Source organism: Thamnophis elegans, chromosome Z (assembly GCF_009769535.1).
Source record: "Thamnophis elegans isolate rThaEle1 chromosome Z, rThaEle1.pri, whole genome shotgun sequence".
NCBI lineage: Eukaryota > Metazoa > Chordata > Lepidosauria > Squamata > Colubridae > Thamnophis > Thamnophis elegans.
The window spans coordinates 116,754,595-116,782,411 of record NC_045558.1 but is presented as its reverse complement, the minus strand read 5'-3'; the positions used below and the strand labels follow the sequence as shown (position 1 = coordinate 116,782,411).

General features: G+C 43.6%; 1 protein-coding gene across 3 annotated transcripts; it reads left to right on the top strand.

The window, feature by feature from the left end:
- The first annotated feature begins 947 nt into the window (after positions 1 to 947).
- Positions 948 to 25,844, top strand: PRMT1 (protein arginine methyltransferase 1). Of its 3 annotated transcripts, XM_032235710.1 has the most exons (12): positions 990 to 1,046; positions 4,481 to 4,538; positions 5,625 to 5,668; positions 10,472 to 10,570; positions 10,719 to 10,874; positions 11,244 to 11,307; positions 12,428 to 12,570; positions 17,950 to 18,037; positions 18,262 to 18,377; positions 19,348 to 19,498; positions 20,073 to 20,194; positions 24,977 to 25,844. In XM_032235710.1, exons 1-12 carry the CDS (start codon positions 1,017 to 1,019, stop codon positions 25,058 to 25,060), a joined length of 1,155 nt encoding a protein of 384 aa, XP_032091601.1. In that variant the 5' UTR covers positions 990 to 1,016; the 3' UTR covers positions 25,061 to 25,844. The 3 variants fall into 3 exon arrangements, with proteins under 3 accessions (XP_032091603.1, XP_032091601.1, XP_032091602.1); XM_032235711.1 differs by lacking the exon at positions 5,625 to 5,668 and having other exon boundaries at positions 4,481 to 4,534; XM_032235712.1 differs by lacking the exons at positions 4,481 to 4,538; positions 5,625 to 5,668 and having other exon boundaries at positions 948 to 1,046.
- The last annotated feature ends 1,973 nt before the right edge of the window (positions 25,845 to 27,817 follow it).

The window sequence follows — 27,817 nt, the reverse complement described above, 5'->3', positions numbered from 1 at the left end:
CTTATAGACTTCAACTCTCAGAATTCTCCAGCCAGCAGAGTTGGATGGAAAATTCTGGGAGTTGAAGTCCACAACTCTTAAAGTTGCCAAGTTTGAAGACCTTTGTATACTAATAACTACTACTGCTATATTTGATTTTCTACCAATGACGTATCTAAAATGGCAAACAAATCGCTGAAAAGCGAATGAACTATATTGTAAGAGGTGGGTTAATTCGACCCCCTAAGGCAAAAAAAAAATGGTTTAATAAGCGACGTTTTGCTGTTGAATAGCACCTCGATAACCAATCGTGTTTCCCCTAGTTTTAGGATGGGCATATTCATCTTTGAAGGCGGTTGCAAGGAGCATAGCTTGAATAATTTGTGGGACTCAAGAGTTTCCGGTCTTAGCCACTGCTCCTTCCCTTTCAAAATAAATGGCGCTTCCTCTTCCTTTGTCATATTGCACGTCTCTCATAGGGGTTGCAATACGAGGTTTGAATGCGAACGCACTTCTTTGACAGCCACTTCAGGTAATCAATGCACTGCTTCTTCCCGCCCCTTAAAAGTTATGACACCAAAGACACGGAGAAACGTAATACTTTGCCGTGACTGATATCTGCGTCCCCCCAATAAATTATCCGAGAAACTACTCTAATTCTTATTGGTGAAAGGTTTCCTTATTTCACCAATGACAATTCACGATCATGATGAGGAGGCGTTCCCCGACATTCCTCACTTGTGTCTATAGTCCGCACAAAAAAAAGGGTGGGAGCCTGCGCGCGCCGAGCCTTTCCTCTAAATGTGCCCAATACGGTTTGAAATATTGTGAGGGAGGGCCCTTTTCCTTCCTGGATGACTGACGGAGAACCCGCCGACCAATGAAAACTCGGGAGGCGGGGCTGCCCTCCTTCCCCTCCCGCCTCCTCTTTTGAGTGATGGCGAGGCCGTCCAATGGGACGGCTGGTCCCCTCCCCTCGACTGAACGAGGCTGGGGGAGTCCGGCCAGCGGTTCTCTTTTTCTGTCTCATTCGCAAGATGGCGGAGGCTGCAAACTGCATCATGGAGGTGAGGGAGTGGGGGGGGGAGAGAAAGAAGGGGGGAGCCGGAGGCTGCTCCTGATCCCCTTCGAGGGGGCCCTAATCCTTCACCCACCGAGTCTCTCCCAGAACCTCATGAGGCTATAGGAACGGGAAGGATTGCTCAACCGAGATCCCCTCCGGAGCCCCTCCCCCAGGTTTGACGGGGCTCCCGGGGGGCGTTTGCCCCCCCTCCGCCGCCTGAGTGATCGAGCCCCCTTTACTTTCTACCCCTCGATGCCTCTCCCCTCCTGGCGGCCCCTTAAATAACCATCCCCGCCATTTTCTCCCCCCCCCCAATAGTGGTTCCATTTTCTTCGCCGCCGCCTTCCATCCCCCCCCACCCCATTCCGGATCGTCCTACATAGGAGAGATGAGGGGGGAGGTCAGGGCAAAAGGCGTTTTCTCCCCCCGTCTCCCCCCTCGCGATTAGTGTGTGGCGCTGTTGCTGGCTCTCTTAGGCGGGAAAGCTTCGGCCGTTTCAAATCGGATAGGCTCCCCTTCCGATTCCCTTTCCGCGGAAAAGCCCCGCACGCTTTTGTGCCCCCCCCCGCCCATGTTAACGTGGTTCTTTCCTCATGGGAGCCGCATGGCAAGCCTGCCCCGCTGGGCCCCGCCCCCCTCCATGGCCCGGGGGAGGCCCCTGGAGCCCCGCCCCTTTCTGCCGTGGGTCCGCGTGGGGTTCCTTTTCCCCGAGTGTTTTGGCTTTTCCCGCCGCGGCCCTTCGGTGCAGCAGCAGCTTCCCTCTCCTCCTCCCCCCAAGTAAGTTGCGCTCCCTTCTGCTGGAAAGAGACCCCCGTCGCTGCCGCAGATAGTGAACTCTTTGTTCGCTGACGCTCCCGGCTTTTTCGACGGGCTGCCCCGCTGCCTCCTTGGCGCCTTTCTTGGCGTTTCCTTCCTTGGGAAAACCTTTCTGGTTACCCTCGTAATATTACGACTATTACGGATCGCCGAATGCTTCCCACTCGTGGAAATAGAGAATCAATTCCCCCCCCCGGCCATTCTCCTCCTAGTCCCATCTGCTCCTCTTCCCTCCCTCCCCCCCATTTTCCAGCCTCATAATTTGCCTGTAAAAGGGTGCCTGTTTCCACCATGATTTTGTGGGAAGGGGTCCCTTCCCTCTTAATTTTGCCCCTTCTTTCGAAAAGGAAACGGTGGGCCTTCATGCCTTTGCTTCCCTCGGGATGGTTGCTCTTTAGTTTGACAGGCCCATTGTGCTCATTGTCCTAAGGAGGCTCTTTTCTATTTAGAATATAGAATAAGAGAGTGGGAAAAGGGATCTGGGAGGTCTTCCAGTCCAACCTCTTGCTCAGGCAGGAAACCCTGTATCGTTTCAGATAATTGGCAATGCCCAATCTTTTCTTAAAATCTCTGGTGCCTTCTGGCTCATTGTTCCCTTATGTTAGGGTTCTTGCATCTTAAGGTAGCCTAACACTTTATAGGTTTACTATGGATGGGAAAATGTTTCTGAGACTAAGCCTCACTAATAAATAAAATGAGCAAGTGTTTATGGGGAACTGCTTTGATGTGTTACGATTTGCACAAATGATCTTTTGAGGGCAGTTAAGATTCCAGGGTATCCAGAGAAAGCTTGGATGAGGCTGGGGTAAGATTTGGGTGAAAGGCAAAGCTCATAGTGAGTAGGAACTGAATTTGGGAGGTTAGGATATCAGAGGTTACAATGTCTATAGACTTCAGGGGGCTGCAAATTTTGGGAAAAGACTGAGGAGGAGTGGATGAATTATTTAAATTGGCAGATGACAGAGGTTGAAAAAGGTTGGAAAGAAAGAATTACTGGTATGTACTATATACCTAAATGAGAAATTGAAGTATCTCCTACTCACATTGTCACAGAAACACCATTGTTGGGGATCCTTTTCATTTGCTAGTTTTCTTCCTAGAATGGGAATGACGGGGTCCAATAGTTGACTGAGGAAGGTATCCTTGTTACCATCTTCCAGCTCATCCCATTTTAGATGTTCCCCAATCCCACCTGCCCTTTAGTTTTTTGTTTAATAGAGCTAATATAATTGAAATGATCCATTTAGACCAAGCTTCTTGAGTACTTTGGAAGTTCATGAGTTGAGAGCTGATTTACGCCACTGAGTTTAACCCCTTGCTTGATGTAGGAATCCAAATCAACTGTAATAAGTGACTTACTAGCTTCTTTTTCAATTCCTTCAATTTAAAGAAGATTGCAGGATCTAATCTGGGTCAGTCATCGGGACCAGAGGGTTTTGTCTTCCGAGCTTTCGAATTAGGGCTGGAGCCCATCTTCAGGGAACTTCTTTCTAGGCTAGATTGGATCCTGCAACATCCTGGGACACATATATTTGCCTTCATTTGTTAAAGAAGATTATCATCTCAATAAATAATTGGTTGCCTTAATTCTCCTTCAACCAAATGTAAGAATAGTTGCAGCTAGAAAGCATGTAGTGATGATGCATGGCTTTGGCACACAGGTAACTCACACTGAGCTTCCAAAAGAAACCCTACCCTTTGAGGAGTAGGCTAGTACTGACATCTTGTGGTGTAACTGCTGCATATGTCAGATGACAATTTACAAGAGTATTATGGAAATAATTAATAAAAGCTAATCCAAATGGCAGAGTACTAAGGATGTGGGGAACAAGGTGATTCCAAACCAGGAATATTGCATGAGGAGGCCCTATCATCTAATGGATGTGTCTCATGCAATTTCTTAAGTACCCATGCAAATTTTGCATTCTGTTTCACCTTCTGAATGTTTAAGTAGCTATTTCCAATACAGTTGTGTTTATCAATTCCTCTTGGAATGCTGTATCTGAACATACTGAAGGGGAATAGGTGGTGGAAAGAGCTGCCATTTGGTAGATGTATAACTGAAACCTTGATGTCTGGCATAGCAACTCTGCTGGCATTTCAGATGACTTTTTTCTATTCCTGGCATGGGATTGTGATAATCCTATAAAAAGCCTCTTTGTGATTGGAGGCAACCCTGCTCTGTGTGCTATGGCTGAATAGAAAGTCCATACATTATTGGGTGAAGGGGGGTGCTAGCCTATTTTTACCATAGAGGACATACTGCTGAAGACTTCCTCTCCGATCTTGCATTTGTCCGCCCTGTTATTTATTCAATTCATACATCTGCTCATCTCACATATGTAATTCCAGGTGGATTGTTGCAATCCTAAATGCTGGTTTCCAGTTCTGGACATTGTTCTTGCTGGATACCATAGGCAAGCCTAGCAGGAAACTACCATTAACCTGTCACATAGAAAGACATCCCAGAATTGCTTCCTTGTTTGTTGGTCAACTTTTATCAGTTTATTATTTGCCTTACTCCCTCTCCAAATCTTAGTTGTTAAAATGATCCAGGCTCCGGATCAGTTCCCGTTGAGCTCCGAATTGACATTCTTTCCCTTGTTACTCTCTCTCTCCTAGAATTTTGTAACCACGCTGGCTAATGGGATGAGCCTGCAGACTCCGCTAGAAGATGTAAATATCCTTTAAGTACATGAACACTAGGCTAGCGCTCAACCCTGGATGTGGTTGAGCTCAGGCCAAATCTTTCCTTACTGTGTAGCCGGCTTGGTGATGCATCATTCATTAGTCCCCCTCGCACCTGCCTTTTCCTAAAATTGCATCTATAGTTATCCCCTTGCTTTTGTAGCTCTTGCTTAGATGTACTGCCCTTCTCTCACACTGCTAGGACTAACTAAACATCATTTCCCATAAGTTCTAGATGTAGACTATACCTACTTTCTGGTTCTTTGCCCCCTTCACAGAATTAGTTTACATTCTTGTTTCTTCTTTCTTGCTTCTGTATGCATCTTTTAGTCCATATCCTTCAGTTAATCCTGTGATGCAGTGCCTGTTCAGTCTGAGTGGCTAAACAGTGCAGGATGAAAAAAGAATGGGGTTCATGACCATACCGTTTTTGTGTGTGCAGTGAATATTAAACCATACTGGTTGAAAATATGGACCAGGTAATTTATTTCAAATTGTTCATCCTGCTGCCCACATAAAGGACATATATTTATGTCTTAGTGGAAACTGACTAGAGTCGATCCTCTTTTGATCCATTGATAAAGCTACAAATAAATAATAGTATTTTGCTACTTTATCTTTGGAAGTGGAAAACAGTTCCTACTGTTTTCTCAGGGTGTTGGTAGAAAATGTTTAGGTATTCCTTGATATTTTGGGAGGGGAGAGTTGTGGATGTTAGATCAGAAAAGAGACTCATTGCACTTAGCTCAGCTGCCTTTTGGACATAGCTGCTACTTTTGATGTGCTGCTGAGGTTTCATGAGCGTCTGTTCCTAAATAACCACTTTTCAAGTTTTAGCATTTATGTCAGACATAACGAATTATTATAAACCAAACTTATTTTCTGCTTGATGTATCAGTAAAGGGTTTATATATCGGCCCCTCTGCACTTTTTTCTAATGTAGGTCAGTTTAAACAAAACGTTAACTGCCCAACATTGACATACTGGAGAGAGTTTGTGGGGCAAGCTGGAGGTTCTAAACCAGGGTGTTGGTTGCGTTGGGAGCACTTGATCATTCTTTCCTTAACTTTTATTGCAGCTCCCCGCTCCTGGGGACATTCAGGGGGTAGAGCAGCTCAGGAGGTAGGCCATTAATGATAAAGCCTGCCAAACGTTCCTGTGCATTGTGGGAATATGAGACAGAATTGCCCTGGGAGCATTGGGGGGAGGGGGCAGGGGAGAGACAAAGAGCTGATCTAGATATGGTGGTAGCAAGAAGACTGAAATGGCAAAACTTTAACCATTTCAGCCAGAAATTTTTTCCTATCAAATGGAGCTGGTGCACTTTATTTTGAACTTCAATCTGCAGCATCTGATTAGCCAAATGGATAGGCACTTGATCTTTTAACTCCCCATTTCCCCCCCTCCTTTTGGGGTAAAGAATCCATACAGCTGAGGTCTTACAACAACCTCAGAGGAGCAGATATGTTGTGACATATGTGAACTATATTGCTTGTTTGTTGAGATGCATTTCAAGTTGTCATTTTTCTGTTATTATAATATTTATCAAATCCCTTTTTGTCCAAAGCCGTATTAACTTTGAAAAACTCAATTAAGGATAGCATAAAATATCAAAAGAGCAGGATAAAACTTCTCCATTAAAAGCAATCTCTATGGTTGCCTAAAGCTTTGAAATATGGGAACAATTTGACTTCCTTAAGGATTTATCCTTGAAAACAAAATTCTCCAATCTGATGCCCTCCAGATGGGTTTGAGCAACCTGGGTGAAAGGAATATTGTGCTCTTATGGCTTGTTAGGTTTTAATACAGGCAGTCCTCGACTTACGACAGTTCATTTAGTGATTGTTCATAGTTACCAGAACACTGAAACAATTGACTTATCACAGTTACAATCTTTCCAACACCCCAATGATCATGTGATCAAATTCAGTTGCTTGGCAACTAGTTCATATTTATGACTATGGCTGTGTCCCAAGGTCATGTGAATTACTTTTTGCAATCTTCTGACAAGCAAAGCCAAAGGGGAAGCCAGATTCACTTAACAACTGGCATATAACTTATCAGCTCCGGTGGTTCACCTAACAACTGAGGCCACAAAGGTTATAAAGTGGGGTAAAATGCATTTAACAAATGTCTCACTTTACAAGTGACATTTTGGGCTCAATTGTGATCGTAGGTTTAGGACCGTGATGGCAAACCTAGGGCATGTGCCACAGGTGGCATGCAGAGCCGTTGCTGCCGTTGCCCAGCCCCACTACGCATGCAGTGCGCCTCCTGCCGGCCAGCTGATTTTTCAGGTCTCTACCGCACATGTGGGAGACGTGCATGCATGTGGGGGGGCAGGGGTATGTAGTGCCCCCTTTTTCCTCGTTTTGGGCCTAGCAGGCATCTCTGAAGCCTCCTGGGAACAAAAACAGGCCGAGCTTCCCAGATCTGGTTCCAGGAGGCTTCTGTTTCAAGTAGTTTAATGAAAATGCAGTTAAAACACTATACAAGCCATCAAGAATATATATATATATATATATATACATACAACAGGAATAGGAAGTGCCTCACAGGAGCAGATAGAGGTAAATTCTGGAGAGGCAGGAAATACATCACAAAACAAAGTAGAGTAGATGAATGCTAAAGAGGAATAAAGCTGCATGCAAAGCAGACATAACACCTGTAACAGCTTCAAGGAGGCTTGCTAGACCCAAAACGGGGTGGGGTGGGGTTTTGTGCGCATGCACAAGGATTGCATTTGCATACGCAAGGGGCGGGGCATATGGGGACATTGCACTATGGGTGTGGGTACGAGTGCGCATGCATTTGGCACCCGAGGGGAAAAATGGTTAGCCATCACTGGTCTAGGATTTGCCTGTAAAAGGACCAGGGTCCTCTTTGAGCTGAGCTCAACTCTTGGAGATTACACAGAGAACCTGTGTAGATGTTTTGGTAACAGTATAGACATGGCTTGCCATTGTCTTCCGCAAAAATACTACCTCTACTTCCAGTTGTACCTGCAGGATTTTGTCAATGCATCCCATCGAACTAATTCTGTTCAGCTTTCTGACATCAGCCAAGGACTTTGTATAACTTGACTCAGTCCCCCATCAATTATAAGGCACTATATCTTGGTAGTCATGTGTGCTCCAGAACACCATGCAGGTGATTGAACCAAGCTAGCAATAGAAAGAGGAAGCTACTTAGTATTATCTATATCTTAGTTTAGAAATGCTGCCCTGTATAATCTGTAGCCCCCAGCAGTCTAGTAACATGTATAGGATTAGTTATAAGATGGTTTAAATCATCTGGGGTTGCTATATCACTCTGCTAGGCAATGACTCTACATTCTGAAATATTTATACACAACGGGACAACCTCAGTGGGCAATATTGCGGCCAGGACAGAACAGGGAACACAGAAAAGATGGTATGAATTGTTTGTAGGCTATCTGTAGGAGATTTGTGAATTTCGGACACCTTTCTAGATGCAGAGAAAAAATTGGATTCACCTTCTTTTCAAATGCAGGGTTCTGGTCATGAAAAAGGTAATATCTTAGCAGGAATAATTTAAGAGCCACAGTTAATTGAAGTGGGCGGCGGATGACTGGATCTTGTTTAAGATGGGATCTTCTGACTGAGTGATAATAAAATAGCCTTTCCCCAGTGATAACTTCCTTCAAACCTGGCTGGATTGCAACTTCCCTATTGGACAGGTGGGGTAGAAACACTGGGAGTTGTAAATACAGGTAGTCCTTGACTTACAATCAGTCGCTTAGTGACTGTTTGAAATCACCATGGACCCCTCCTCCCAAAAGCTACTTATGACCCAGTTCTGAAGTTCCAATGCCTCCCCCTCCCCTTTAATGTGATTGCATTTCGGGCATTCAGCAACTGGTCCACTTTTATAGCATCCCATATTCACATTTTGGCCAAGAACTTGTGTTTATTTCCATTGTTTGGCAAAAATGCCCTATAGTGAACATTATGGGTTTTCTTAATGACTGCCACAAATAAAGGCAACCTGTAATATAGCTGTAAATTGAGGACTATATATAGATATACCTGGAAGGCACCATGTTGGAAAAGACTGTAGTAAGGACTGAGTTCTAATCCAGAAAATTTCGGTGATAATTCAGTGTGACTTTATATGGCTTTTAATGGTTTCCCCGAAAAAAGAGGATCTCCATTGATATTGATGCACTCTGTAGAGGCTGTGGGGCAATGTTGACAAAATAAAAATCATGGACATGGCTGGGGCAATTAAAGACCCTCTTCATTTTACTTGTGTGTATGAGAGACAAATATATTTGCAATGCATATTAAAAGAGGCAGGATTTTGATCATCCAGTCACACCTCCCATTTTGAATGCTGATACCCTTTGCTAGCGCCTACGTGACGACCTATTTCCTTGAATTCAGCCATCTGCTCTCTGCGTCAGCTATAGCTTTCGGTCACTCAATACTGGGAGAAGCTAAAGTATGTTGCAATTATCTAGCACTGAAATCTTAAGTAATAAGTGAAAGGTATTAATCCAAGTCCATGATACAGTTTTCTCTCCCTAGAAGTTTGTTTTTAACAAGGCTCAAATTCCACCTCCAAATTTACAACCTGTTTTAAGACTCACATGCTTGAAAATGCAACTTGTGAAAATGTGTCCCGTTTAAGTGATATATGGCCTGTCTTACCCTTGAGCTATATTTTTTTTCCTGCTTTCTCTGTTCTTCTGACTAAGAAATCTTAATTAGAGGAAGATAAAATAGTTAATTCCACTAAACAATTTCAACTTGGTTTACCAGAAGTTAAAAGGGATTAATTCCCCCCTTTAAAATTCCCTTACATTGGAAATCAATCAGTTTGCTTAGAATTTTTAGAATTAGCCTCTCATTTTACTTGTCAGTTCCACCAACCACCATCTGCAAAATTGCAAAAATAAATAAATGTCCAAGAATTTCCATTGCATGTTTGATTACAATGTCTGGATAACTGGTCTTGGGTTCAGGCTTCTGCCTAAAATGCTACCATTAGTCAGAACAGACTTAATGCCACTTAGTAGAACATGTGTAAACCAAATTAAACATGATAATTAGAGCCAGTGCATGCACAAAGAACATTTCCTAAAATCAGTAAGTATAGAATAGCATCTTGAAACCACCCCAAGCATAGAACGGGATCCTTACCCTCCAACATGTCTATTACAATTCTCATTATAATGGCAGGGTCATACGCCACCTTTCTGACACGAGTCCCACTTAACCCTTTGCATTGTCAGCCTGTGAATCTGCCAAGAGCCCACCCTCACTTGTATCTCCTCAAAGTGTTACAACCAACCAGGATACAAGCAGAGTGATTTGGTTTCTTGGGAAGAAAGAATTGTTGCAATATCTGTAGACTGTTTAACCTCATTAAAATAGATGTACAGTGACATGTTCAGAAGAAGAGTATCAGCAACATTTTCTAATGGACATTGAAACTCTGGTTTTCCCTTGATGAAATAAATAAAAAACAAACAAACCATTGAATTGAATAAAGGGTTACTTCAGAAACTGCAAATATTTTGTGAAAGGATGATATGAGTGTGAATTTCTACAAGCTAAGGTACTAATACTCCTTTTTTCTTTATGGCCATCATCTAAGTAATAGTTGCATGAATTTCCTAACAGTAAAAAATTGTAATTCTAAAAGAAGCAGCATACTTGTTTCTATAAAGTATATATACATTGACACCACACACAACTTTGTTAAGAAAGCACATTGTTGTATCAATGTTTTAAAAATCCATTTAGTCAGGCATCTATAGATCATATTGACTGATATGAAATTATTAGCTGAGCAGTACAAATTTAAATATTTACTTTAAAAAATATGAAATTAAGTGGGGAAATTGTAAGTTATATTAGAGGTCTTGGGATGACTTGGACCTTTCTGTATTTTCACCAGGTCTCGTGCACCCAGCCAGAAAGCAGCAAACCAACAGCAGAAGAGATGACTTCAAAGGATTACTACTTTGATTCCTACGCTCATTTTGGGATCCATGAGGTGAGAGAATTGGTGGGATGTGGTTATTTATTATTAAATTTGTTTGCCGCAGGGTATGAAAAATGAGAAGCAGTCTTATCTGTTTTGTGGGGAGGGTCTAAATAGATTTTTAGGGAGTTCCCTGATGTGCCCTTTTTCTGCATCTTAGGAAATGCTGAAAGATGAGGTCCGCACACTGACCTACAGAAATTCCATGTTTCACAATCGGCACCTCTTTAAGGACAAAATAGTCCTGGATGTTGGCAGTGGCACAGGAATACTTTGCATGTTTGCAGCCAAGGCTGGTGCCAAGCGGGTCATTGGGGTAAGTGTAATGCTCATATTATGCTATTGGTCCCTGTTCTGTGATGGAGTCTATTGGATACAAAATAAATGAAAGGATTTGATGGAATCCTGAACGGTAATCTCTGATAGACAGAGATTAAGAGTTCTATGTTAAAAATTAGTGCTATTAAAGTTGTACAAATATCACTTATTCTATGAAGATTTGGGATGACAGGCAAGAGAGAGACACCATTTGATTTTATATTAACACTTGGCATTTTAGTGCCATTTCATCATATGTATTTCCAGTAATGTTTTTTACTAATTTAGGAAGAAAAAATGCATTATCTTACAAAACATCTCTCTTTATTCTCCCATCCTGTTCTCCACTTATGCCCACAACTAATAGATCGAATGCTCCAGTATCTCTGATTATGCTGTTAAAATTGTCAAAGCCAACAAACTTGACCATGGTAAGTAAATTCCTTTTTTAAAATGTCCTCAATTTCCGAGTCACTTATCTGGGTATCCAAAAAAACCACTGTTTTGCAGAAGATGTTTAGAGGCAGTCCTCAACTTAAGATCATACTTAACAATGGTTCAAATTAACAATGAGCTCATATAAAGCACTTCTGACTCTTGCAAAATATTTTTTTTTAAAAACACTGTGGTCATATGGGCTCAGTCTGAATGTGTGACAACCTGTTGGTGCTTGCAATGGGATGTAGTTAGGTGGATTCCCAGGGGAGCAGGGAGGGGAAATAAGAGACAAGTCAGTCCTGTTACTTTGTGTGCGAGAAAGAAGATGAAACCATCCCCCTCCCTAATAATTCCCAGAATGTATGGTAGATGCAGATAGTAAAATGCTTAGTTTGGCAAAATTCTGTCTATACATGTGTACGCAAAAAAGAACTCATCTTGAAAGAATGACTATGGGTCATTCTTTGTTTTTGGGCCTGATTTGCTGTCTTCTCTGCTGGCTTTTCCAGAAAGTCAGTGGGGAAGTTGATAGGGAAGGTTGCAAGATGCTGCCACCTACCAAGGGGATTCTTACTTTTCTGAGGGCTGGATAAAAGAGCTTGCAAAAGAATTTCAGCTCCATTCCTGCTTAGATTTTGGCATGGAGCTGAAATCCTTAGCCAAATAATTTTTCAGCCAACCCCCAGAAACAAGAAGAAGCTGAAATCCAAGCAGGATTTTCAGTCCCCGAGCAGAAGGTCAGCCTGGTAAGATGCGGAATACAGGGTGCCTCAGGGAGGTGGAGAAGGCACGGTGCAGGCCACGTGACTCTTGGTTTGGAGCTTAAAGTCCTGCTTGGATTTCAACAGGAAGGATTTTCAGCTCCCGAGTAGGAAGAGACCTGCCCACAGCCTCCGCCAGGTGTCCCAGGGTCTCCCCCACTTCAATGAAGTAACTGTTTCTTACCTGGGACTCCATCCACTTAGCAACCTGTGAGATTGTTTAACAGTTTACAACTAGAAGTGCTGGGTTTGACTGAGTTTATAATATGAAGAAATCATCTTTGTCAAACTGATATCCATCTGTCTTTTTTGCTGAAATATAATTTAAAAATGTGGTTTTCCTCCACAAAAGTGGTGTCCATCATCAAGGGCAAAGTGGAGGAAGTGGAGTTGCCTGTGGAAAAAGTGGACATCATTATCAGTGAGTGGATGGGCTATTGTCTCTTCTATGAGTCAATGCTCAATACTGTCATCTATGCCCGGGATAAGTGGTTGGTAAGTCTCAATCCTTGATTTCTGCCAATGGTGCTTAGATCTAAGGTGGCTCTATCCTACCTTATTTTCAAATCTCAATTATGGAAAATTCCATTTGACAAAAAAGACAAGGTGTAGTGGGATAATGGTGATGAAATTTGTTCAAAGGTTTTGATTTTAAACTTATTTTAAATTGAAGCATCCCATTTTGAATGCAAAAGAACTATTTGGTAGTCTAGGAAGCATTTCTAGTTTGAAATGAATTTTGAACTAAAAAAACTTCCAGAATAATTGGAGAAGACCATTTTGCACACTGAATAGCCGTTTTGATCTCCCAGCAGCTATTTCAAGGTCACAAGAAGATATTTCGGTTTCAGAAATTTGCACATCACTAATAATAGCTATCAGCTTCTTGACCAAAAGAACATTTCAGAGTGACCTTGTCCCTGTAAAGTCTCAGGATTATAGTCAGATTCATTAGACTCATTCCAGTATCTAAATCATCTAATCTTTCAGAACAGTACAGTACTAATTCCTTTAAAAATGCAATAAGACTGAAGGGCACCATTTATAATAGCAGGGGGTTTGTTCAGCTCTTGATTCATTTTCAAAACCCCATTAGAAATAATTATTTGTGCCTCTGGCAAAAGCTCACCTGCAGTTTCTTGGCTAAAAATGGGGAAAGAGAATAATAACATGTTTTGTTCCCAAGCTGAGCTACCGTATTTTTCAGAGTATAAGACACACCTTTCTCCCCCTTAAAGTGGGTGAAAATTTGGGTGCGTCTTATACACTGAACATAGCCCCGCCCACTGGCCCCAACCCTTTGGCCTCTGCCTCTAGTCTCTTTGCAGCAAACAGGATTCACGGAGGCTTCAATAAGCTATACCAATCCCTGCAGCTTGTAACAGCTGATGATGGGGAGAAATTGAAAGTGAAACTTGCTGTTTGTTCCTCCTGGCAAATTGTTTGCTGCAAGGAGGTAAGTCAACAACTATAAATGCCTATAGAATGTTCAAATTATTAGACTTATTTTTTAAAGAATGCTTTATTATTATTTTAGACAAAACAAAATGAAGAAGCCTTTTAAAATAAATGCTTGACCTGAAGAGGCACCGTGCTATTGTTTTAAAAAGTGCTATTCCTTTAAATAGCAAAGAATAACTATACTTCCAGAAAGCACATCAATTTTAACAGCATCTGTGCAAGTATAGTCTGAAATATAACACTACAAACAGTGTATATTTTCTGTACTCTTTGTTGCAAGGAGACAAGTTGCTGAGAGGCAGAGGCAGATATTTTTCCCTTGTTTTCCTCCCCAAAATCTAGGTGCAGTTTATACTCCGAAAAATGCGGTATGTTCCTAAGATTTATTTTAGATTTATTTATTTTAGATTTTATTTAGCATTTATAGGCCGCCCTTTTCCCTGAGGGGACTCAGGGCGGCTTACAATAGTAAGGGAAGGGGAGTGAAAGACAAAATACAGAAAAAAAAATGTGAAATAACTAAAAAGTACTAAAACACAACATTCACTCAGCATTCGGGAGGGGCAGAAGAGTTTATCCCCAGGCCTGACGGGCTAGCCAGATCTTGAGGGCTGTACGGAAGGCCTGGACTGTGGTCAGGGTACGAATCTCCACGGGGAGATTGTTCCATAGCGTCGGAGCAGCAACTGAGAAGGCTCTCCTCCGGGTGGTCGCCAGTCGGCACTGACTGGCGGATGGAATACGGAGGAGGCCCGCTCTATGCGATCTGATGGGACGCAGGGAGATTATTGGCAGGAGGCGGTCTCAGATAGTCAGATCCACTACCATGGAGCGCTTTATGGGTGGTAAGTAAGACCTTGAATTGCACCCGGAGATCTACAGGCAGCCAGCGCAGCTCGTGGAGGATAGGTGTTATGTGGGCGAACCGAGGTGCGCCCACAATCACTCGCGCGGCCGCGTTCTGTACTAGCTGAAGTCTCCGGGTGCTCTTCAAGGGCAGCCCCATGTAGAGCACATTGCAGTATTCCAGCTTAGAGATCACAAGGGCTCAAGTGACTGTCGTGAGAGCCTCCCGATTCAGGTAGGGCCGCAACTGGTGCACCAGGCGAACCTGGGCAAATGCCCCCCTGGTCACAGCCGATAGATGGTGATCAAAACTCAGCTGTGGATCCAGGAGGACTCCCAAGTTGCGGACCCTATCTGAGGGGTATAAGTTTTGTCCCCCCAGCCTGATTGATGGTACGGTGGTCAAATTATTGGGAGGAAAACACAACAGCCACTCGGTCTTGTCTGGGTTGAGCACCAGTTTGTTTGCTCTCATCCAGTCCTTAACAGCTTCCAGACCCTGGTTCATCACGTCCACCGTTTCATTGAGTTGGCACGGGGCGGACAGATACAATTGTGTATCGTCCGCATATTGGTGATACTTTATCCCGTGCCTCCGGATGATCTCGCCCAGCGGTTTCATGTATATGTTAAATAGGAGGGGGGACAAGACCGACCCCTGTGGCACCCCATATGTTAGGGGCCTCGGGGACGATCTCTGCCCACCCACCAACACCGACTGTGACCTGTCCGAGAGGTAGGAGGAGAACCACTGCAAGACAGTGCCGCCCACTCCCACCTCCCGCAGTCGTCGCAGAAGGATACCATGGTCGATGGTATCGAAAGCCGCTGAGAGGTCAAGGAGAACCAGGATGGACGCAAAGCCTCCATCCCTAGCTCTCCAGAGATCATCGGTCAATGGGACCAAAGCGGTTTCTGTGCTGTAACCTGGTCTGAAGCCGGACTGGAAGGGGTCAAGATAGTTTGCTTCCTCCAAGGTACGCTGAAGCTGGAGGGCCACCACTTTCTCAACAACCTTCCCCATAGGGAAGGTTGGAGACTGGACGGTAGTTATTAAGAACAGCTGGATCCAAAAACGGTTTCTTCAGAAGGGGTCTCACCACCGCTGCCTTAAGCTCGGTGGGGAAGTGCCCCTCCCGAAGAGATGCCACAACAACCGCTTGGATCCAGCCTCGTGTCACCTCACTGCTGTTGGCAACCAGCCAGGAGGGGCACGGGTCCAGTACACAAGTGGAGGCACTCACAGCTCGCATAGCCTTGTCCACATCCCCAGAGGCAACTTCCTGAAACTCAACCCAGAGATGGTTTGCCAAGTCTTTCCCCTGTGTCTCAGCTGGCTCTGCAAGAGTGGAGTCCAGGTCCGCTCGAAACCGGGCAACTTTGTCCGCCAAGAACTGAACATACTCCTCAGCCTTACCCTGTAAGGGGTCCCCCGTCTCCCTCCTATTTAGGAGGGAGCGGGTTATCCTAAACAGGGCGGCTGGGCGGCACTCGGCAGACGCTACCAAGGAGGCAATGTGTGTTCTTTTTGCCGATCTTAAAGCGCGAGTATACTCCTTGGTGCATGCTGTTACAAGTGCCCGGTTCAATTCGGACCTGTCTGATCTCCACAGGTGCTCTAGGCGTCTCCTCCGGCGCTTTATCTCCCGGAGCTCCTCGGTAAACCAAGGAGGCCTCCGGGGGCCGCTGACCCGGAGGGGCCGTAGTGGCGCAATCCGGTTTAGAGACCCCGAAGCTGCCGAGTGCCAGGCAGCGACAAGGGTCTCCACCGAACTGTGGGCGAGAGTATCTGGAATAACCCCAAGCTCCGTCTGGAACCTAACAGGGTCCATCAGTCGCTTGGGGCGGAACCACCTGGTCGGTTCCTCCTCCCTACGGTGGGGGTTTGGCCTCCGGAAGTCTAGCCTCAGTAGGCAGTGGTCTGACCACGACAGGGGTATGATCTCATTACCCCTCAGACCAAGATCATAACTCCACTGCTCCGAGAGGAATACGAGGTCGAGCGTGTGACCCGCTGAGTGGGTTGGGCCTCGAATTACCTGGGTCAAGCCCATGGCTGTCATGGAAGCCATGAACTCCTGCGCTCCATCAGAGCGTTCACCGAGCGAAGGCAAGTTGAAGTCCCCCAGAACTATAAGTCTAGGGAACTCAACTGCTAGCTCGGCTACTGACTCGAGGAGCGAGGGGAGGGCTGCTGCAACGCAGTTGGGAGGCAGGTACGTAAGCAGCAGACCCACTTGACCCTTGAGGTCCAGCTTCACCAGCAGGGACTCACACCCGACAAGCTCCGGAGCAGGGATCCTACGAGGTACTAAAGACTCCCGGACTACAATAGCCACACCGCCACCCCTTCTGTAGTCTTTAACAGAAAAAAAAATCTGTCCTTGTAAACCATACTCTTTCCTGGTATTTATTTTTCAAAAGTACTATGCCTTATGGGTCTCCCAAGTACATTTATGCTTCATGAAAAATCTATCCTTGGCTATTAATCACATAAGTCACATAAAACAGAATTAGAATTTCATTCTTAATGGAATAGTAGGGAAGCACAAGTAAAAGTTGCAAACTTTTTTCCCCCACACCAGTTTGTTGCCGATAGCAGAGTAGTGCTAACATGACTTAATACTTTATCTGGTATACTTTAATTTACTCTTTATACCTTGCAGCTGTATACATTTTATTTAATAAGTTTATTTGGTTTGGGCTGTAATACAGAATTTGATATGATCTGAAGTAAAGACTGTCTCAAAGTAAGGCAAATGAAACATTCCTCTTCATTGAGCAAAAGTATCCGATTGAGTATTTAAGCCACTCAGGATATGATGGCAGCCCCTTTGGCGTTCATTCTGAAACCAGCTTATTCAGGAGCTTCTTTCAGTGCAAATTGTTTTTATATCGATGCTAATATCATTATTACACTCGGACGCGCTGCAGTATCTGTAGCCCTCTGAAGTTGATGAAGGTCTAATTACAGTGTCAATAGGGATGGAAACAAGGGTTGAATTTAAGTAACATCTGGAGGGCTACAGATTCCTGACCCCCAGTTTAAGCACCTATGAGGATGACAAGCTCTGAGAATGAATGTTACCTGTTTTGCATTTAAAGACTCTTAATGTATTATGGTTTCAAACTACAGACATGTATCAGTAATTATACATTGCTTTTTGTAATTTGTGCAGGTCACAATTTGATGTTTGAATCCTGATTACCCATTTTTACTTTTCATAATTAACACTTGTGTTAATATCTCTTTAAGTTACCAACTCCTCATTACAGAGTCCTTAGTACTCATGATACTATGAGAAGGTTCCTAGAAGTGTCCTTATTTTATTTTTATTTAGAATCATTTAAACTGCTTGTAAGCTATTTGGGTATTTTGGAACTATATTGTTATTCTGAAAGTTGGGGTATAATTGTAAGTAACAGGAATTCTGACATGTATATTGTGTGTTGTCCGTCCCCTCCCCCGCCCCGCCCCATCCTCTACTCAAGAAATTAGATTCTCTACAAGAAAAAGGATTATATTGTTTTGTGACTAATTTTTTTTTACCATCCATTTTGCGCCAGACCCCAGATGGACTTATTTTTCCAGACCGTGCTACGCTGTACATCACTGCTATTGAAGATCGGCAGTACAAAGATTACAAGATCCACTGTAAGTACCAAGTTCTTTCCCAAATAGGATGCCAGGCCCTTTGGGCACACAAGGAGCCACATGCATATGGGGGAAAGATATTTCCTAGTAACTCTTTTGAGGGAACAACATTTTCTCTGCTTCTTTTAAATTCTTCTTTTTCATTGTTCCCTTTGTTAGTGGGTGAGTGTGCAAAGGATTTCCAGAATCTGAACCCCTTTTAAACTCTGTGTTTCTTATTGCAGGGTGGGAGAATGTATATGGATTTGACATGTCATGCATCAAAGACGTGGCAATCAAAGAGCCTTTGGTGGACGTTGTTGACCCAAAGCAGTTGGTCACTAATGCCTGTCTCATCAAGGTATGATGGGCTGGGTTATTCTCTTTTTCTGCCTTTGATTTTCTTAATCGCCATTGCTACGAACGCCTGCCTAAAATGGCATTTAGGTGTTCACTGGTCATACGTTGCTTCTACCATTGATCACTAGACTCTGTTGTGGGAGGTCTTCAGACCAGTCAATAAAAACCATTGAACAATATTGAGCACAATCATTTCGATTAAGGGGAACATTGAGCTATCCCCAAAGAAGGCCACTCATAGCGGCATGCCAGGAACTTTTCAGAACTTAGAGGAAATATAGTGCCAGCCCAGAGGATTTACTATGAAGCATTTTAAATCTTTCTTAATCTTACTGGGTATTTAGATGTCATGTGGATAAAGATTGTAAGTGCCTGTCACTGCATTAAGAACATTATCTTTTTTTTTTCCTTTTGCTTCACCTGTTTTTTTTGGCAGGCCCCTCTCTATGCATTTTCTTTCTGCAACACTTGCTGGTTTGGATTATGCATGCAAATGACCCTTTTGGGAACTTTGTAGGCAAGAGAGAAGAGCCCTGGCATATAACCAAGAGAAGATGATGGAAATAGGAAAATGGAGATTAAGAACAAATGCTAGATTGCTTTACTGAAGAGCAGCAGGGGAGTGTTCTCTTCTGTTCCCCAGAGAAAAAAGGGAGAAACAATCAGATTCGATATACGTCACCGTATGGCCCAGATTAGAGTAGACTACCAGTGAGGTTACACAGATGCATAAACACTTTAAAAATTTACAAATTGCTCACTTTTTGTGTCAAATGTTAGTTTATTTCAAGATGCCTCCAAATATTTGGCTTTCAGATGTTACTGTTTGGGCACTAAAGGACTGCTACTTTTGCAATCTGCAGGAATTTGCTATTAGAAAGAATGATAGATATTGTTTTGTGAGGATAACGAAGGTATGTTGACTTTTTTCAACCTGTCTTGTTTTCTCTCTCCTTCTTCACCTGTGGCAGGAGGTAGACATCTACACAGTGAAGGTGGAGGATCTCACCTTCACATCCCCCTTCTGTCTCCAAGTGAAGCGCAATGACTACATCCATGCCTTGGTCGCCTATTTCAACATAGAGTTTACCCGATGCCACAAACGAACTGGATTCTCTACCAGTAAGGACATTCGTTGCCTCTGTGTGGGAAATCGGCAAGGGGGGACTTCGATCCAGTGTGGGGAGTTTGGATGTTAAAATGTTAATATTCTGGTAAAGGATAGAATTAAACCAATGGAATATTCAGTTTTAAAATATGACTAGTTACTATTTAAAGTAATGCAGCACTACTGGAAAGGCTAGATTAGTGTTTCTTAACCTTAGTGTAAATTGAGTTGGCTTCAATTCCCCAACCAGCCATACCGGCTGGGAATTCTGGGAATTGAAGTCCACATGTCTCAAAGTGGCTAAGGTTAATTAACACTGAACTAAACTATTGCTGAAAGATAGGTCTATTGATGTAGGCTAATTTAGTCTGGTTTTTTAGGAGCTTGGGTATCCTCCCACTGTAGCATTCTTGTAGATTTTACTAATTGAGAAATTGAAAAGTAGAATTATTGGAGGACTTCAATTTACCTGGAGGAAAATATCTAAAGTCAACTAAGTCAAGCACATGGTTAGAGACACATTTGGGTACATCTTTTATTCCTCCTGGCTGTCTCCTCTGCTCAGTTTCATTTTCTTATTCCCTTCAGGTCCTGAATCTCCCTACACCCACTGGAAACAGACAGTCTTTTACATGGAAGACTATCTAACAGTGAAGACAGGAGAGGAGATATTTGGCACCATCGGCATGAAGCCCAACGCCAAGAACAATGTGAGTCAGGAGGGTGGTTCTTTTCCTGCAATGTTTTTTCTGGAAAATTGACATCGTTTCCTCCAATGTCAAATAGAAATCGAGTGTATAGAAGCTTCTTTGTTTCTTAGATTTGCAAAAATACAAATGCTTCTTTTCTTAAGGCCATATTAGGCAAAACGTAAGTCTAACCAGAAACAATCCAGCAAGGAACAAGCATAGCGATGGCCATGGAGAGTGTTGGATGTGTTGTCAGTGATGGAGAGAGATGGAATGGTTGGCTGGAGAAGGCTACGGTTGGCTGGAATTCTGATTAACATGCACTTACTCCTATTAAGTGGGGAAGCGTGAAATGTTCTGTTCCTCTGGTCTAGGTTAATTTATCTGTGCATGTGGTAGATGGACTAGCAGAGAAACATTCTGTTCTGGAATGGAACATTTGTCCAAAATGCTATTGTGTAATAACACTTGTGACACAGTACTAGTTTGGGATAAATATTCATAACCTGAAATTCCTCAGTTGTGTGTGCAACTCCACAGGCTCTTGTGTAAGCTATTACCCAAATATAATTTTAATGTGACAGTGGGGGGACCAGAGACCCTTAGATTTTAATGAAATAAATTTGTGTTTAGTTTTGGTCCTCGTAATATTTGTTATTCTTCGTCGTGCTGACAGGATAATACAATTCATAGGTGTCCCTCTGCTTTCTTGCTTTGAGGCTGAGTCAGTCATTTCTTTAGTCCTGCCTTCTACTGCGCATGCCCAGTTTTGACTCAGCCTTCATGCAAAAAAGAGGCACGGAGAGGTGCTCCAGAGGGGAATAATTGCTTGGGACCACAGGATCCAACTAATAGAAGGGAAATTAACGGTGGCAGAACCGTGAGTAAAAACCGGCTGGCTCTGTGGGCGATAGAGCAGCTGCAGGAGAGTGGGAAGCTGACTGGCAGCGAACCCTTAAAGGCACCAGCTCACCATCCGTAACGAATGGATCAGAGTTTGTGGTGCCATACATCTATGCGTGCGACCACCCCCCCCTGCACATGTGTGCGTGACCCCTGCCCCCCCCCCCACTTTTGACGCATGATGGATCTGTTTTTTGCTCTCCCCAGGCTCTAGAGGCTTTCTAGGAGCCTGGGGAAGGCTAAAATGGCCTCATCTGCCCATCCCAGAGGCCTTCAAGAGGCTTCCCTGAAACCTCCAGAGGGCAAAAAACAGCCAAAAATGAAATTCAAAGTCAGCTGGCCAATGCACACTGAAGCTGACAGTGCAGCGCTGAAGCTGGCAGGGCAACGCCTTGCATTTCCTAACAAATTGCTCCGCGTGCCACAGGTTCACCATCACAGGGCTAGAGTCACTGCTCAGTTTCGACTGGGGAGGAGCAAGAACTCCCTGCCTTAAGCCCAGCCAGAGAAACAGCTCAGAGGGGCTGCAAGAGCAGCAACACTTGAGATGAGAAGGAAGCTGCTAATTTCCAGCAAGCCCTCCAAAGCTGAAGAGAAAGACGCTTTGAGGAGGCAGAAAGCCATTGATAAAAGCTTTGCAAGAGCTGAAAAGGAGGCGGAGCAGAATGGAATATCCCGCGTTTCAGTATTTCAGCCAATAGAGATGAAGCAGCAAGGAATTAGTACCAGAGCTGCAGCACCAGAGGGAGCTGGTGAGCAATAAAACCAAGCAATCCTTTGTTTGGGAGAGGATGAATCCTTGCCTGAATTGCAAGAAGAGCTTCAGGACTTCAGAAATAACAGGAGGCGGCTGGCACCAGTGGCTACATACACTCCCACAATTGTGGGAGCTGGGTCACCTGCACTTACGAATAAAATGAAAGCTCTGATATCAGAGGCTTTAACGCAGGTCATGTCTGTGCAAGAGAATCAGAACAGCATTGCAAACGTTGAGAGAATATCAGAGCGGGATCACCCTTTACCAGCAAGGAGGCCAAAAGGGGAACTGGCGTCACACAGGTTTAACTCCTACATTTCATCCACTCCAAGTGAGCCTTCAATTTCAGGAGAGGGGGAACAAAGGGAGACAGAATTCTCAGATGAAGAGGAAATTCTGGAAGATACTCCAGCATTTAATGGTATTTTTTGAACAAGCCTATTCAAGCTATTGCTAAGCAAGGCCAAGGCAGCAACTGACCTGGGCACTGACCCCATGACAACCAGGATAAAACCATCCTTGACATATCCAAAGGACAGGACTTTTGCAAGACCTAACGGTGGAATGCAAGACAGTTCCCTCTTCCAAATTGTTCAGAGAGGTGGTGCATGGACAAAGGGTCTAACCAGTGATTTTCCCAATACCAGATGGGAGTGAAAACAAGATCTATAATGTAGAGCTGGAATTTGCAGAGTCTCTACAGCCTCCAACAATTGATGGCCCAGTGGCTGCCTCAACATCCTCAACCATCCTAGCCAATGAGGCAGAGGAAGGTTTGAAAGGAGAGGACAAGAAGATGGAGCAGACCCTTCATAAGTTCCACCAAGCAACAGCATGGGCAGTCAAAGTCACCACAACCGCCTCATTTTTCAGCAGAGCTGCTCTAATCTGGCTTTGTGAGATGCATGACAGGACACCACCTGGTGATGTGCGATCACAACACTATTTTAACAAAGTAATAGCTACACTAGAACTTATAGCAGACGCCACTCTCAACGGTGCTAAGTACGCTTCCAAAGCCATTGCAGCTTCAGTAGCTGTAAGGCGCTTGGTTTGGCTCCACCATTGGCAGGCGGATGTAAAACATAAATGGAAGCTAGCTTCTGCCCCAGTCAAGGGGAATAAGCTATTTGGCAAGTCCATAGAATCTATACTGGTAGAAACCAGGGGCAAGAGAAAAATTTTGCCCAAAATATATGGGCACGCGCAGCAACGCTCTTCACTCTGTACGCACAGGCAGCCCTTTCCGGCCACAGATGCCAGTCTTGGCCACCAGCAGAACCAGAGGCTCCACACATACGGCCAAAACCATTAACAGGGCAGAGCTGGATTTAAAGAGCAGCTTATAAATATTCCTGAGTAGACAATGCATGAATTAAAGTAAGGTTCCTGATGAATGAAATACACGTATGGAAAAGATAGCAGGTCTTAAGCTGGGCTTTGACTCTAGCAGCAATGTTATGAATAAAGTGGTCTACAAGTTTATAGAGATTCTCAGTCATTCAGGTCACAGTTGTCCCAAAGGTGGTTTTTCAAGAAGCAACTGGACTTTCTGTTTTTTCTTTGAAGACGTTTCACTTCTCATCCAGGAAGCTTCTTCAGCATTGAAGAAGCTTCTTGGATGAGAAGCGAAACGTCTTCAAAGAATAACTGGAAAGTCCAGTTGCCTCTTGAAAAAGCACCATTGGGACAAGTAGTCTAGGAAGCTTCAGTTTGGGTAAATTAGTTGCTTCTTACTATAATTTAGGACAGAAGCTGATCTGAAATAGATTCCCCCCCCTCAGGTTGCATTTATACGCTCCTTAAAATTTTCTCTCACCCACCCCCCAATCTCCCCATTCTTCCTCTGTTATAAGCTTTGATTGGTGGGAGTTTAAATAAGATGTATTTTTTTAAAGGAATGTGATTGGTCTATTATTTTCCAACCCTAAAAAGACATTAGAATATTCGTTTATCCAGTTTCTTTTCCGTCTCATCTCTGCACCACTGACTGCACTTAGCTTGAGGAATAAGGCCAGCTAATTTGTAGCTTTTATTATTTTAAGAAAAGAAATTGGTTTAGTCATGACTCGGGCATAATTGATGAAATTTGTATAAACCTGCGAATATATAAAAGATGGTTCTGTTAAAAACTCACCTGCAAGATCTTGTATAAAATTAATACTGTATAAAATTGGGACTTGGGATTTCTCGCTTAAAGGGTCATGCAAGATCAGGTCTCTTAAAGTCTTGCCTAATTTGGCAAGCTTGTGAAAGTTCCAATTTAGGGTACTTTGAGTTTAATATTTAGGTTCCAAAAATTAAACATTTGTACTGCAGCAAGTGGCCGCGCAGTGGCTTAGCGGTTAAGACACTGGGCTTGTCGGCTGGAAAGTCAGCAGCCAAGTTTGAGACCTGTGCTCCATGCGTCAGGGTGAGCTCCCATCTTTATCCCAGCTCCTACCAACCTTGCAGCTCAAAAGCACGCAAATACAAGTAGATAAATAGGTACCACTTCGGTAGGAAGGTAACATCACTCCATGGGGTTATGTTGGCCACATGACCGCGGAAACGTCTTTGGACCGTGCTGACTCAGTGGCCTTGAAACAGATGAGCACTGCCCCCGTAGTTGGCAACTAGCGGAGTTAAAAAAACACAGGGACTCCTTTACCTTACTGCAAGTTGTTCCTCCTGCTATATTCATTCTGGGGATAACTTGCTGCATCAATGTTCATGTTAAAGTTCTTATTGGTTATTTAACAAGCGTTTATTCTTGATTGGAGATTTCCATTCTGAAGTTTCCGTATGCCCATCAACATTTAGTGTGGTTATCCTGTGTTGTGTTTGGCACAACAAAATTTAATTTTGTTTGGAAAAAATAGATTGATGAGGGCGAGAGACAAGAAGGAGTTTTGGAGAATTTATTGGGAAAGGATCTGAAATGCAGTCCTATTTGTCCCAATAGCCAAGTTATGTGATATAGGAGTTAAGGAACACAACAAAATGCATGCTAACATTCTGAAAAGGGAATATAACTTCAGCACAGGATTGGGAAGTAAATCTTCCTTGTCTCTTAATGGAAATGAGGTTGAACTTCCTATATGTGGTGGAATACATTGTGTGTGGGGAAAATGTTTTAACTCATTTTCTTTTTCTGTATGCAGCGAGATCTGGACTTCACCATTGATTTGGACTTCAAGGGGCAGTTGTGTGAGCTGTCGTGTTCGACGGATTACCGGATGCGTTAGCCCCTTTGTTCCCGCAGATTTTTTTTCTCCTCCTTCAACAAACCTTGCACCCAGAGCAAATCCTCTCTGTCATCCTATTCCGTTGACGTATCATTAATTCATTTCATTGTGTAGTTCCCTATAGCTGCACTCTGGGCCAGCAAGGAGAGGGTCAGTATTAGAGGCAAGGGGGAAATTACCAAGATTCTCTCCCCCCCCCCCCCAAATCCCATTGCCCCTTGTTTTCAAAAGGCTTCCCTTTCCCCAGCTACCAGGAACTGAGGCTGTTAGCACAATTGAAGACATGCACGTGGTTTGTCCGTCCGTTTGTTCTGAGGCTTGAGTGCCAACAGCAGGCTTCCATCATGGATTTTTATTTTTGTTAAATCATTGTTGGTCTTCTCTGCCAAACTGTGTTGCCTAAAAAATTTCTCCCTCCCGGCCCGTTTTTTTCAGTGTAATACTGTTCCTTGTCACCACCTCTAGTGCAAATGTTGCTTGATTTTCGGGGGTACATACATCAATTTGGCGTCCAGTCAGCAGGATGGGCATCCCAACAGGTTTTTTTTAAATCAAGAGGGCACGTGGAGGTATGGGTGAAAAAGGCATCTCCATTTTGTGGGTGTTGTTTTTTCACTGACGGTTTTGTACTTTTCCCTCTTAAATTTCCTGTTCAGATCTGTGGAGGGTGATGGTGTTTTTTTTAATCCCTTGCCCTTGGAAAGCTGACATAGTGTGACTTTCATAACTTATGGTTTTTATATGGTTACATTCATGAGGAAAAAAAATAAAGAAGTTGAAACCAGTTGCTCCTTCTTTTAATAGAAAAAGACAATGTGATAATGTGTGCATCTGCCTATTAAACCTCCTGTGCAGTATTTCTATGAGGAAAAAAAATGTGGGGATGGGATGAAGGGTTGGGCTGAACGGTGGAGAACTCCAAAGTTTGGTACAGAATTCCCCAATCTTTCCTGGTTGGCAGCCCAGAGCACCGGGGGGTGGGGTGGGGGAGATGGTTTTATGAGAGGGGCAGGTGAGCAAGATCGAGAGTGCTTACAACGCTCACATGAGTAAGGTCCTAAGTACCTGCGATGCTCAGCCGAGTGGGGCTGCGATCCCCTGCAATGCTTGCACGAGTGAGGCGTTGTGTGTGTGCACAGGCGCATACACCAGGCAGCCATTAACATGACTGTTGCGAATAAACCATGGACCAATAGTGGGCCAGAGGTTGGGGACCCCTGGTTTAGGACACAAAGGACTTCCATCCTGCTGCTGATGCAGCTGTCGATATTTTTTTTTTACAAGCCAGCCCTGAAAGACCCCCAGCCTTTCCATGTATAGAAATTAATTGGAGAAATTGTATTTTCCGCAATGGTTCCAGCATGGACTCCTTAGCCACACAGGTAAAGAAGGCTTCACCTAGAAGAACAACACAGGCCACATTGTACCCCTAATATCGATGGCAGCTGACTACTTTTAAGACCTGTGAACTTCAACTCCCAGAATTCCTCAGCCAACATGGCTGGCTGAAAAATTCTGGGAGTTGAAGTCCACAATCTTAAAATTGGCCAAAGTTGGACACCCCTGCCCTAAACTCTGAACCAAGAGCATTTCCCACGTTACACTCACTACAAATGTGGATTCAATCATCCTTAACACAGCTCAAGTGTATTAACCTCAATTCTTCACATTCTGTCTCAAAATGGAAAACCAAACTTGGCATAACTTAAGATGGAAGATGATGCTGACATTCAACAAGTGCGGCTGAAGTGTTCAAATTTAATGCAGAAGATGCAATATGTAGAATTCTTTGCCGTTTTCATTTTCAATACTACAAGATAGCTAAAAGAATCTGCCTAATTAATTTCCCCCCAAAAATATTCATCTGACTAGGATGTGAACATCCCAAAACATGTTCTACTCTGTTGATATAGGTAAGGGTAGTCAAACTGAAGTACTGATTCAGCAGACGTGTTCACATTACTTCAAATAATTTGTCCAGAGTTGCAGATGTGTGGCCATTCAGCCTCCAGAAAGCCTTTTCAAAACATTTTTCCTTTGAGGATGGGTTTTAAAGTTGCATTGGCATCTACAGTATAACAGAATTAAGCTTACTGGATGCATTTTATTTAAAAATGAACTTTTTGGTGAAGTGGAAGTGAAAAACCAGTTCATTTAATGGCAGGGGGCAATCTTGAACTCATATTAGGCTTTGTAGCTATCCACTCCTAAAAGAAAAGCTCATATTGGAAAGTGCTCCTTACATCTTATTTGCCTGTGTTTCTACTTTATGCAGATTCTTTTAAGTAAGAACCAGATTTGTTGCTATATTTGAACCACATAGTACAGCGTGACCTAATGCTGAAGACGCTTGTCTCCCCCTCAAAAGATTGAGTTCAATTCTAGGTAACAGCAGATGTTTCTCGTAGGGTGCAATGAAAAGGTAATTGTTGCGGACTGCAGCATTAGGAAGGGCATCTGATCAATAAATGCTCTGCTCCATACATGCCCGCCTCTATCCTTAGTTAAGGGATTACAAGGTCAAAAATCTTGAGCAAAATTTTGAAGTGTTTTCTCCATTTCATTCTTGTGAATGATGAATGATTTGAGCTTGCCACAGCTACTTTGCTTTCCTTGGAGTCAGTTTTTGAGCAATGTCTAATGTGACAGCTTCCTAAATCAGAGGAGTGGCCCCCAGGATCTGTGCATGGTTTTAGAAGTAGAAATGGGACTGGTCTGTTTCAGGAAACTCCGCTGATACAATCGCCTCCAAACCCA

Excerpts from the sequence above, each read along its gene's own strand:
- PRMT1 (XM_032235710.1), top strand. The coding sequence starts at position 1,017 with ATGGCGGAGGCTGCAAACTGCATCATGGAG. Across the intron at positions 12,571-17,949 it reads ATGCCCGGGATAAGTGGTTG|ACCCCAGATGGACTTATTTT; the intron begins GTAAGTCTCAAT and ends ATTTTGCGCCAG. Across the intron at positions 18,378-19,347 it reads CTAATGCCTGTCTCATCAAG|GAGGTAGACATCTACACAGT; the intron begins GTATGATGGGCT and ends CACCTGTGGCAG.